This window comes from Zerene cesonia, chromosome 15 (genome assembly GCF_012273895.1).
Source record: "Zerene cesonia ecotype Mississippi chromosome 15, Zerene_cesonia_1.1, whole genome shotgun sequence".
Lineage (NCBI taxonomy): Eukaryota > Metazoa > Arthropoda > Insecta > Lepidoptera > Pieridae > Zerene > Zerene cesonia.
This window is the reverse complement of record NC_052116.1, coordinates 5,091,782-5,104,366: the sequence shown is the minus strand read 5'-3', so window position 1 is coordinate 5,104,366 and position 12,585 is coordinate 5,091,782. Positions and strand designations below refer to the sequence as shown.

Below are 12,585 nucleotides of genomic sequence, written 5' to 3'. Positions count from 1 at the left end.
AAAAATTATTTAATTATAACCCCACGTTATACGTTACGTCCCAAAACCATATTGTTAATATACGATATTTTTACGCACAATCAATTTACTATTTACTATTACTTTATTAAGTTTCAGAATAAGAAATAAAAAAACTATAAATTCATTTAATTATTTTTTAAACAGAGTAAAAATACAGAAACAGAAAATCCAGACATATTCATCAAAAACGTACACATATACAAATTTATATATCAAAGTCTTGAAAGCCAAGTGGATGTTGAGTTTTATGAGCGATCCTCGCTGGCTGAGTCCGCGGAGCAATCGATAAGCGGCGGCTGACAGCTGGAGCGCTGTCCTCCGCGCGAGTGCCTGGCATTATCGAGAATCGCCTGTAATAAAATGCACTTGCTTGAAACGATACAGAAATACATGACTTTATGAAACTGGAGGAATGTTTCGAGGATAAATCGTAAAAGAACGGGGTCGAATTAAGCTGTAGGTTTAAAGCTGAAAGGGAAAATGTGGGCCGTTTTAAAGCAATCGTTAGGTGATGATTAAAGAAATTATTAAATATGCTTACAGTTGTTATTTAACCTTAAATAAATGGATTGAAAGTCATGTTGTATATATTTCACTTTTAGTGACATGCAAGTTATTCTGCAAATAATTGCTTTGCTTTGGCTTTATGCATTGAACACAATGTAAAACACAGAAAAGAACTGTATATTAAGACTATTAAAATTGAGATTCTATTTAGAGAGTGTGCTATTTTATCAATAATCTCTATTTGTTAATTGTAATTATCGCAAATATAAATTCCATGAAATGCCTATAGTCGTCATCGCTTAGTGAAAAATTAATTGTTTTTTGCGTTTGATGCCTTCACAAAAGGTCAAAATTAAATGAACACCCTATTAAAAAACAAAATATATCAAATATTGTGATTTTACACATATACATTTATCAGTCAATTATGACTTTGAAAAAATAAAAAATCAAGGTTAATTATTGCACCATTATGAGCACAATCAGTGTAATATAATGACTGTTTATTGCTGAGAATACCTTAAAACGAATATAAGAGAATAAAGTTGACGGGTGGTGTAGTCATTAGGTAAACTCAAGCCTTCTAGCGTCTTGAATATCTTTGGCTATTAATCAAACAAAGAAAAACACTAAGATTTCTAAGTTCGTATCATTTAAATCAAAAAAGTTTCAATACCTTCATAGCCTTGTAATATTATGTTATTTATTCCTCTCCTTAATCGTAATAAGGCCACTATAAAGATGTAAAAGTCGAACAAGAATTATTACGAGTGAAATTTTAAATATACATTTATAAACGTACATTTTGCCTCATAACAGAATCTTTCGATATCGATATGACTAATAAATTAGAAATAGCGGATGTTGACCTATGCAATCGGCATGATCGCACTTTACAAACAAAAATAAAATTGAAAGCTTTTAATTGCATTTAAAATTCGAATTGTTTTTAGGTCATAAAAAATTTAAGTTCGCTACTGGCTTACGTGACTCGTACTCGTACGATTAAATTGAAAATAAAATTAAAAGTTCTTGCAGCAAACACAAAGGAAGAGGACAGCTCATGTCACGATTACTAATTTATTTACTTGCCCTCTTGCCTTATCGAGTATAGAAATAATTCAAGCTTATATTTAGGTTCATCAAGACATCACCTTGACGCGGGTATGACAGACATTTTTCTAAAGAGGTGTTCAGCAGCGAGTCGCAGGTCATCGTCCTGCATCAGGCTGACCATCGCCTTCTCACGTTTCTCTAATATGGCGTCACTTGAAGCAATTTCACCTTCCAGTGAAATATTAACACACTGAAAGAATTAATATTAAAGTTCTAAAATGTTAATATTTTAGTTCTCGCTACCCTATATTTATCCCGTTATTGAAAACTTTCGCAGAAAATTGCAGCGAATAACGCAAGAAATGAGAGTGGAAAAAATCGCAAAACAAGTATCTCTCTTGAACTATTTTCATTTTATATCATGTTTATGATACTGAAGGTATATTGTGGGTATGAAGATAATTTAATATTTTTCATTTAAAAAAGGAAATGAATAAGAAATATTATGCGAGACGTGCAGAGTTAAATATTTTAAGTGGTTTGACTAACATCATTATATATCTTATACTATTACTATTAAATTTTAAAGTTTTTGTTATTTTTCCCTAGGTATATATACGAAGACTGTGCATAATTAATGTATAAAATCACCGAATATCTCGTAGAAAATTAAACAAGTGAAACAAAAGCAAAGCCATAGAAATATCGATAACGTTGAGGAAAATAGTACCGTATCGAAGAACGCGGCGACATCATGATACCCATAGGCTCGAGCTAATCCTGCTCCTTCAATAAGAGTGGCCCTTGTTTCTGGTCGATTATTTTGTAGCAAGTGGCAACGTGCCAAGAGAAATGTTGAGTTTAGCAACCAAATTCGTTGATTGGAAGACCTTGCTTCTGTGTAAAAGAATATAAATTTATAATTAAATAAAATATAATACTGTATATATTTGTGTACAATTATAACGAAGCTGTGTCGTATTCAAAAAATTATGAATGATAAATATGACTATTGGTAGGATATTGAAATCTGTAGGTGGACATCCTATCAAAAGAGGCACTTAACTTTTCGTATCAAAAACGACATTTAAGTCATAAAGGAACCCACGACAGAAAACTTTCGCCAGCCAATAGACGTCATTATTATCAAACCTTTGTTTCTGACGTTTTTCCTAGCCATTGATTAGGACGGTGAAGATTATTAGCCTGATATTTCCCCATTGTATATAACAATATTTCCCTCCATCAGATTCATTCAATATTTTCTATTCTCCAGATGTTATGATACAAAAATGAAATTTTGAAATTATAATTTATGTCTTAAAAAATTACCTGTTTGGCATTTAAGAGCGAAGAATTTAGCCCTATGAGCCTGTTTAGTATCGGCATGTAGCCGCGACAGTTCATGCAAGACGTAGCACCGTTCCCATGCACGCGTACTCTGTGATAATGCACGCTCCAATGTACGCAAGCGTCGTCTAAAACCACAATTTATATTTATATAATATTCACTACCAACTGTAAGCCACTTCGTTTTTATTGTTTTTTTTTTGTATTGTCCTGGAAAAAGTGATGAAAAATAGGAAAAGGCATTTCCTATTTTTCATCGCTGCGATAGCGCTGTTTTTCAAACTATCATTGGCTTTCACAACAAATATTCGAATTTCAAAATATACATAAACGACCCATGATGCTATCGACATCAATCTGGGACGAAAGAAATCCGGGATGAGCAAAAAAAAACTAAGAAAAATTCTACAACCTAGAATGAATTCTTTTGACTATCATTTGTGTTCTTCATAGCTTTATCTACTGCAATAGGTACTAAGGTTACCAGTGTAATTATGCTAAGACAAGCTTAACTATCGCGACTCAATTCACTGTAGAGCGAAATATTAGCAAAGATTTTTTTAGTCCGGAATACGCTCGACTTCTTGTGGACTTGTTTACAGAAAAGTTGTTATGAATAAATTAACTAATGGAATATTAATCACTGGACAGAAGTTTAGTTTCAATTTGGCTGAAGACTAAATTTGGATTAAAGATCTGATAAAGAACTACAAAATGTTTAGACCTTAAATAAATTTGTGTCGAATAGTTCATTAAACTTTATTATTGTATAGATATATTCTCATTATTTCATTTGTCATATTAAGAATATTTCATTTATTCGTTTTATTGTGTTTATCACAATGATTTGTTCATTTTTTATTAACCTAAACTTCCGATATAATATACCAACACTATAATCCTTCACATTAAAATCAACGCTAAGTGAATGAAATCGGACGTAACACCTATTTTCTCGTAAGAATGCAGTAAATAACTTTTTTTTAGTCTTCACTACTTCACTATTTCGCGTGTAAAATGTAAAACGATCCCATTTACTTCGCATCGCGCGGCGGTGCGGGGGGGCGGACTCGCAAGATCGAATCGTGACTCGGTTCACGAGATATCGCAATCCCCAGCAGTATGAAAGCTCTTTTTTCGCGATCTGCCTCACTCATTTCTTCTCTGACACGTTTCTGTGAATAAAATATCGACATTCAGATATACGTTCGCTGAAAAAATTTTCAGGAAATTGGTGTGCACAACTCGACGAACGACCCTTGCAAATTATTCGAGTTTGATTCAAACATTAATAAAACGAAACAGGAAATATATTTTCCACTGAGACTGAGTCTGCTGTTCAGTTAAATTAAATAATTGCTTGTTCTACTCCTATCTTTTAATCTTACCTGATCCAGAAATGCATTAGCGACGATTTCTTGCAATTTTTGGATGAATTTATCTTTTCCGGGTAATAAATTCGCTGGTTTTCTTGAAATTTGTTCCATTGCAAATTCTGCTGTTTCCAAGCATTTTCCTGTATTGCGTTCTTCATATACAGCTTGCGTTGCCCTCACTAGTCGTTCGGCATCAGTTACATGCTGTTTTTGAGCATTGCCAAGCCTTTCTTTTCGAGCACTTGATAATCTTTCACGGGCCTCAGCTTCAGCTGCTCGGGCGGCGTAAAGTGGTCTACGCTCACGAAGAACTTCCTAATTTGATATTAAAATATAAATCCTTAAATTATTGGTTTCAAACAATTTAGTAATTATTTTCTTCCAATGTTTTCATGAATTACTTTATAATTTATTATGAGTTAAAAAAAGACTAAACTTATTATAAATAAGTATGCTGTTTTAACGTTAGCGTACAGCGTGGTGAACAAAAATTTTTCTTACTTGTTTTACTAGTAGAAATTGAAATACTTAATTGTCCAGGTGTAAATATTCCATATTCTACAGGGAGATGTTAAGAAGAAATAAAAGTCTGATTGGTTGAATTGTTTATACATAGAACCAGATATAACCTATTATTTATTTGTATGAATATAAAATGTACATATCAATATACCTGTCGCTTTTCCACATCAGCCAAAGCTTTATTCGCTAATTCTTGTAACTTCTGAGAACCTTGTCTGTTAGCTGAATGCAGACGCTCATCCTTACATAGCTGAGTGAGAAAGTATTTGTCATGGGCCATTTGTTCCAAGTATTTAGAAGCCATTAAGCGAGATATTCGTTCGGCTTTTTGCTTTCCTACACGTGACATTTCTTCAACCTACGCAGTGCAACGGTCTAATAAACTCTTAATTTTAATGCCTATAGACATCAATACAATATTAGCACTATCTACTTGCGCTTCTATAACTTTCTATAAAGTGTAAAACAATTATGCAATATCATAGTGCTTTGGATGTAGCGATGTTAATAATTAGATGATGTTATAGTTAAAGATTCATGAAATACAGTAAAAGTGGTGTTAAATGATACAAAAGTTACGTACGCGTTGTGTTTGTTGTGGTTGCAATCTAAGTCTACGAGGTGGTATATTCCGTACGATTCCATCTGCTGAATCCTTCTTAAATTCGATTTGTATAGAATACTTTCGTACGCATGACAAAACTTTCGTCGCACTTTTGCCTGTGCATTCTCGGACCTTAAAAAAGCATTCAGATATTTTCTTAATTTAATAAAATTACCCCCCACGTAAGTCTTCCAAAAGGCTTATATCTTCCTTGATATGAATGAATTACTCATGAACCATGAAGAATACCTGAATTATGAAGGTATATGTAATAATGCTTTCTTATTTCGAATGTTTCGGAGTGCAGACGTATTATTTTCATAACAAGTTTTTCTCCCGTGGCTTCGTCCGCATAGTCAGGAAAAAGGTCCTGGGATATTTTCCGCTAGTTCCTGATGTTTCAACGCGGTAAAAAGTAAAATTTTATCACTGTCTCCTAACTATGTTGAAACTCAAAAATCAAAAAAAGTTGCCCCATTACGACATAAATATATAATACTCGTAGTATCGCATTTATAATAACATAAATTATATCGGGTGTCTTTTATACATACAATCCTTAATATTATATATAGAATTGACTTGTGAATTATCGATTGTTAATGTTAATTTTAGGAAGAGAGATGGAATTCTCACATTAAAAAAGGAAATATTCTCGACCGATCAACTAGACTGCCCAGCCAGTGAGGCCCTAATGGGATGACCTGCGGAAAGTTATGGCGAAAACCTTTCACGCGCGCGATTCAGAGAAATCTGTTGCTACGTTTTGTTTGTATTATCTTTGAATATGATATAATACCGTTTCTTCAGCACATTGGGTACATTCTGCGAAGTTTGGGGGATACTTCCGAAGCATTTGTCCCCTACACGCGAGGAGGAACGCCCTCTCAAATGCACACTTCTCATAATTCGTTTGCGCCCGTATCTGGAGAGCTGTCGGGTTATCTGGTTCAAGTTCTGTTGGTAAAGTTTTATTCGAAAATTAATTACAACGTACATTCCCGTTCTAATATTCCTTTGTCTCAAACTCGGAGTGATGCGTTCAATAAAATTATTCTATCTGAAATGTCTTAACTTTCGTGAAAATACGCTATCAGAATATTTCCTAAATATATAAAAAAATATAGATAATAACAAGAAAAAAAACAACAAAAATTGTCACAATGAAAGAAAGGATAAATGTTTTAGTTTGCTTATCAATTATACCTATATCAATAAGTACTTTCAAATAGACAAGAAAATACATAATAATTGTTTTAAAATATCTTAAAGTAGATATGATTCAACATATTGATAGGAAATTTAATTAACGATAAAGAAAAGAAAGATTAAAGTCCTTTATTTATTATACTATTACATTAATAAAAAATCATTTATTAATTCCACTATTCTATTTCTACAGAAATTATTTTCTGAGGTACTTATTCTATTCATGAGGATTAAAGTATATGATCACCAGCTGCGCGAGCCGCATCAGCTAATGCATCGGCATAATGCGTCGCTTTGGCTCGAGCTAAACTCCTTCCGAGCAGAGACCGTACGTCGGCATTCTAAAACACATCGAACGTATTATATACACTCTATGTTCCGTAATTTTAGACGTACAAAAATTTAATTTAATTCAATTTCTATGTACTACATATTTGAGTCATTTATGTTTATGATTTTCTTTGCGATTTAAGTAAATAGTCATATCCTAACTCCCAGCTTCGACTACTCCATATATTTTCTATCCTGTAACAGTGTATGCAATACCTAGCAGCGCAACTTGTTAAAATTTACGGTATGATTAATTTAAATGCATCTTATTTGCAATAATAAATTCTCAGTAACATTCAAATGTATGTAGGTTTGACCTCGTTCGAAAAAAGCGCGTATTATGTATGAATGTTTTCATTAGTTCTACTCTAATTCACTCCCTAACTTTTACATAAAAAAAGTCAAAGTGACGAAAATTGAAATTATTTAGGGAGATTCCGACGTCTATTGTACTGACCTTTTAACAGTAAGTTTGAAGAAAACGTAACCCACATACTCGTAAATAATTCAACAAAGTGTACCTTTAAAGATAGACTTGGCTTTAGCCCAGAAAAGATAATGGAATCGCTTATTCCAAACAAATTGGAGGATTGTGACTCACGTACGTAATACCTTTGTTTATACCATCTAAGACAGAAACTAGTGTAATTTTTCATAAGGTGTTATTGGCGACGAGGAACTTATGAAATAAATTTCATCGTTCTATCATAAATGAGAGAAAAGAAAATTGAGCTTAGGAGAAAATATAGACGGGATGTGGAAGGTAAAATTTTTAATGTTTCTAATACAATACACTGTAGTCGAAGAACTGTGCACTGCTGAAGATATTAGATAGAATACTATATAAGATCGTTAATATACAAGCAGTGCGCTTCATCAACTCTGGGAAATGCAAATGATTTATTATACAATGCTTGATTGCATGTGTGCGGTTGCAAAATAGAATTCGAATATTATGCTTTGAGAGAATGACATATAATATTAAGAGTATCTATTTTAACCCTCATAGGAGGCTTGTGTCTCAGCGGTGGGAACATATTATATGGGCTAATGATTATGATGATGATGATTATTTTAAGACGCATTATTAATAATTAAACTTTATATCGAACAGGAGAGACCTATTTGATTTGAAGTAATACTTTTTACTTTAATTAATGATTATTTCAATTTAGCTTAATTAAATCTAGTATAAGTTACATTGGCATACATTGAAATCTAACGCATTTATAAACACAAACTTTTTAGGACGAAACACTACGAATTATTGTTTCGAAAACATGGTGAAACATGGGATAAGTAATGGCCAAATAATAAGCAATATTATTACTAAAACCATAGTATTTTAATTCTACGTGTCTGTAGAAGAGCCGATATGAAGTTAATTCTTGGACTGGGCCTGAATTCTGGGATCAATGGTGTTCTATTAAACACAATCGAGTCTAATCGAATCGCAATTGCCATGGGAAACTTATATCTTGGTTTATTTGCGATAAAAAACTCTGAGAATTGTCTCATTCAGACACCATTATAATTTATGTATACATAATACTAATTGGATTGTATTGCTCTGTTATCAAAATCGTAGGAAATGGTGAACCATTTTACTAAAACCGCACATTTTGCCCTCATATCTATCGTAGAAACCCTAAATCTTAACAGACAATTACACACATATAATGAAATTTGTTGTTGTCAATGTAGAATTTATTTATAAATCGATACAGAATGTGAAGAGTTTATTGGGTGTTTCTGAATACCAAACCAGTAGAAATTGTTGAAAGATTCTTCACAGCTTCAACCCTTTCACTGTGTGGAGTAAAATAATTACATGTTTGAACACTTTTATGCGACCTTTAAAATTTTCAAAAAATTTGCAAACAAAGACAACATAATATACGCGGCAGAGTACTTACCTTGTGGTTTACTAATTATTACCTACTTTGACACAACAATTTACTGCTGGTATTCGGTACTCAGATTATATGACAAAAAAAAATTATGAATAAAATTTAGCTGATACATGGAAATTTACTCCATAAAGACGTATATTTCTGATGGTATAGAATTTTGTAAATCGCTTGTGTCGCATGTGTCGCTTTTGTTATAATTCATTTTCAATGGTAAGATTCCAATCACTGGTCTTCAAATTATTGGTATATAATTAATATGTACTGTCTTGGGAATTTATAGAAACAAACTTAGTAATTTCCTATCACAAAATACTTTTGATTCATCCATGAATCAACCTGGAAGCTGTAAACATTCGTTCATCAACAACATCTTTAAGAAGACTTTTGAACTTGTCCTTAATGGACTCGAAACAATTAAAGAGCATTAGCAACTTGTGGAAATTGTAATTGCGTGGAATATGTTGTACTTACATTCCACCGTAAGGCCTCGTTGTACGCTAGGATTGCTTTCTCAAATTGCTCCAACCGCTGCAAGTAATTTCTGTAAGATGAAATTGTAGCCAAGGATTTAGTTGTATGAAATTTGTTCGTTGACTCAATTAATATTTAATTTGTGCACGCGATTCGACGTGGTGCTAAAATGTATTATAATATAACTGTAAACGTTATACCGTCGATCGCGGATCGTAAAAACCGTGCAGCAATTTGGTATTTGCTTTATGCTGTTTATACTGACGAAGATTTGTAATATTAAATCTACTAGATAACATGCAACAGTCCGGCGAAAATACGTCTTCCACAGGATGTGAACAACGGAAGAACAACGCATTTTTAATAAAATTGCATTCACGCACACCCAGAGGAAAAGAACCCTGCGTTACATCGGACTCACACCGCCGAGAAACAGTGACCTACCGACAAAACACCACTGTGTTCCGTCATACCGCTAGAAACCTCATGCAATAGGAAATCCTATATAGATATTAGAGCATTTAAAACATATAATACTTGTTTATTATATATACTTTATTGTATTAATTTTATAAATCTTTCTTTAGGTTAGACTATAATAAATGCTCTTGAATAACTAAAAAATATGAGGGTACGATTAGCGCTTGGTCCTTGGGGCGGGTCTCTTATTTATATCATTGTCTGTTATCATTTGGAGTGTCTCTGCTAGCCTTTACTTTAAATATTTTATGCGGCATTAAATTCAATTAAGGATAACCTTGACTTTTCCTTAACTTCCTAACCTTGGATTAAAACAAACCGGGTCGCGAGTACCGCATGGGCTATTTTCATACTCAAGCTCATAAAATATTTCAACAGTTTTCAACAACTATCTGAACTCAACAAATATTTACCATTAACCGTAAACAAATGCAACTAAACTTCGCAATCAACGTCCACATTTCTATGTAAATAAATAAATAATCCATCATAGAAATGGCTTGAGTACGCAAACTAGATGAAAAATAAATTCAAAGAACGAAAATGACCATAGATATTTCCTGTGTCAATTGTTCAATTTCTGAAGTGGGAAAAATAATATTCGTACTGTCTACACTCTTTAGGGCCGATTTCATTGTATTTTGATATGTTATGTCCTTGAACACATTTAACACTTTTGTAAAGGTACACTACCTCTGATTGGTCATTCGCTTACCACAGGCGAACTTCCAAACCAGTTGCCTGCTTTGGTAACAAGCTCAAAAATATACCATCGAATTGAGAACCTCTACCTTTTTTTTAAATCAGTTTGAAATCAAAACACAACACTAAGAAACAAACCAACATCCTATTATACCAATGCATTTAATACAAACACTGTAACATATTAAGTTTACCCTCTTTCACGGTAGACTGCCACAACGTTGCATATTGCTCTCTCTTCGAGTACCAATTTTTTTCTCATACCAAAATGTATTGGTTTCAGACACGATTGTAAAGAACTTTATAAACAGTGCGCCATTGCTAAAAAGACTAGAGGGCTATGAATAATAGATATTATATAATACAATATACAAACACTGACGTGAGTTTTGGCATTTAACACCTATGGGATGCTATTTATTTGATGTCCTATAACGTCATTTATATATTTAGGCACATATAAAATTAACAATATTACAAAATTAAGGCGAAAGATTTTGATATGTATAAAAATAGGTAAATTACGTAATCAAGAATCATGAAACTTAAATAAAGGGTCACACAATAACTCAATGTAAGAACTCAATAATGCTACAATATTTATTAAACATGATTATTAGATTGAGAAGATATTCGAAGGATATAAAATCACAATGATGAAATAAAATTGCGATTAGACGTTGAATCGAATATTTTATTATCTTAGTATCTATTATTTACTCAGCCCTAAAAAGACAGAGTAGAGGCAATGTTGTTTGAGCAATTATGAGTGAATTATTCATGTTTGCAAATAAACGAAAAAAAAGACCTTTATCGTTCTTGTTTAATTTAGGAAAATTTCATTGATTTCATTTTGTTTTATAACTAGGAAGTATTCTTTTAATTACTTAACTTGGCCAAGGTTCGAAGAAATTTGATCCAAAGACTGCAGTACAGTTTATGAAAAAGAAAATGTATTAATGACATGTTTAAATTATCTACAAGAGAAACATTCATCGCAAAAGGTTCCTGATCTATAGTTATGCCTGATTAAAGTAATTACATTTGTTAAAACGATTAAACCTCCAGCAGAATCAATTCATTTTTGTTACAATGTAATCAATAAATTATCATTTTTATAGTACATGGTTGATACTAAATTATATGCCTAGCCTATTATCTCTATACTTTGAAGTGAACAGCGTTTTTTTAAAGATCGGATAATACTTCATTAAATATCAATAAATCTAAATGTTCAATATTTCTCCATACTCATATCATTTTGTAGAATTCCATCAACTAATAGCTACTATATAATATATTCACCGCAATCAGCTTGTCGCAATATCATTTCGAATCTATAACGATATAATGCGATTAATATTAATATTACATACGATTACACTTAAAGACTGGTTTATATAGTACCTATTAACTATTAATTATTCGACGTATGTCTTACGTGTCTCATAGAGGTCTTATATCTATAAAGACTACCTCTACATAGTATATAGACTTGTAGAAAACAGTTTTAATCGTGCATTTTTAGAAAATTATTTGGTTAAATGAAAATAATTCCAAATCATTGAAAATTAAAATTCAAAATTATTCCTTATATCCTTATATCCACTACATAGTATAAAAAAAAAAAAACAAAGTACCTATGTCCCTATGTATGCTTAAATATTTAAAACTGCGCAACGGATTTTGATTTTTTAACTATTAAACTACTCCATAATTTTGGAGTCACATATCCAAAAATAACGAAGCCGCTGGCAAAAGCTGCTTTGATATAAATTAAAGAAATAAAAGCCTGTTTTTCTTCCCCAAAAATTTTCTTCGGGAACTTTTTTAAAATCTTTCATGGTGTAGATTTTCTACAATTCAATATTTAAATATAAGAAACAAACAGGAATTAATTATTTATTACCTAATCATTTAGCTTCATACATACAACCTGATAATAACAACCTGAAAAAAAAGATAATAAAATAAATATACTTAGTCTGGCCATAAATACTGTTACACTTAATTATAAAAAAATATTACATTTGAATTTCGAATC

At 32.0% G+C, this 12,585-nt stretch overlaps 1 protein-coding gene across 1 annotated transcript; it reads right to left on the bottom strand.

Moving 5' to 3' along the window:
• Positions 1-226: 226 nt before the first annotated feature.
• On the bottom strand, positions 227-10,803 carry LOC119832489. The gene is made up of 11 exons (XM_038356154.1): positions 10,736-10,803; positions 9,360-9,429; positions 6,893-6,986; positions 6,236-6,393; positions 4,984-5,190; positions 4,323-4,625; positions 3,973-4,109; positions 2,917-3,062; positions 2,315-2,481; positions 1,683-1,834; positions 227-371 (listed from the first exon to the last, which is right to left on the bottom strand). Exons 1-11 carry the CDS (start codon positions 10,801-10,803, stop codon positions 227-229), a joined length of 1,647 nt encoding a protein of 548 aa, XP_038212082.1.
• Between the last annotated feature and the right edge of the window lie 1,782 nt (positions 10,804-12,585).

Excerpts from the sequence above, each read along its gene's own strand:
- LOC119832489 (XM_038356154.1), bottom strand. The coding sequence starts at position 10,803 with ATGAGAAAAAAATTGGTACTCGAAGAGAGAGCAATATGCAACGTTGTG. Across the intron at positions 9,430-10,735 it reads GCAGTCTACCGTGAAAGAGG|AAATTACTTGCAGCGGTTGG; the intron begins GTAAACTTAATA and ends TTCATCTTACAG. Across the intron at positions 4,626-4,983 it reads CTGATGTGGAAAAGCGACAG|GAAGTTCTTCGTGAGCGTAG; the intron begins GTATATTGATAT and ends ATATCAAATTAG.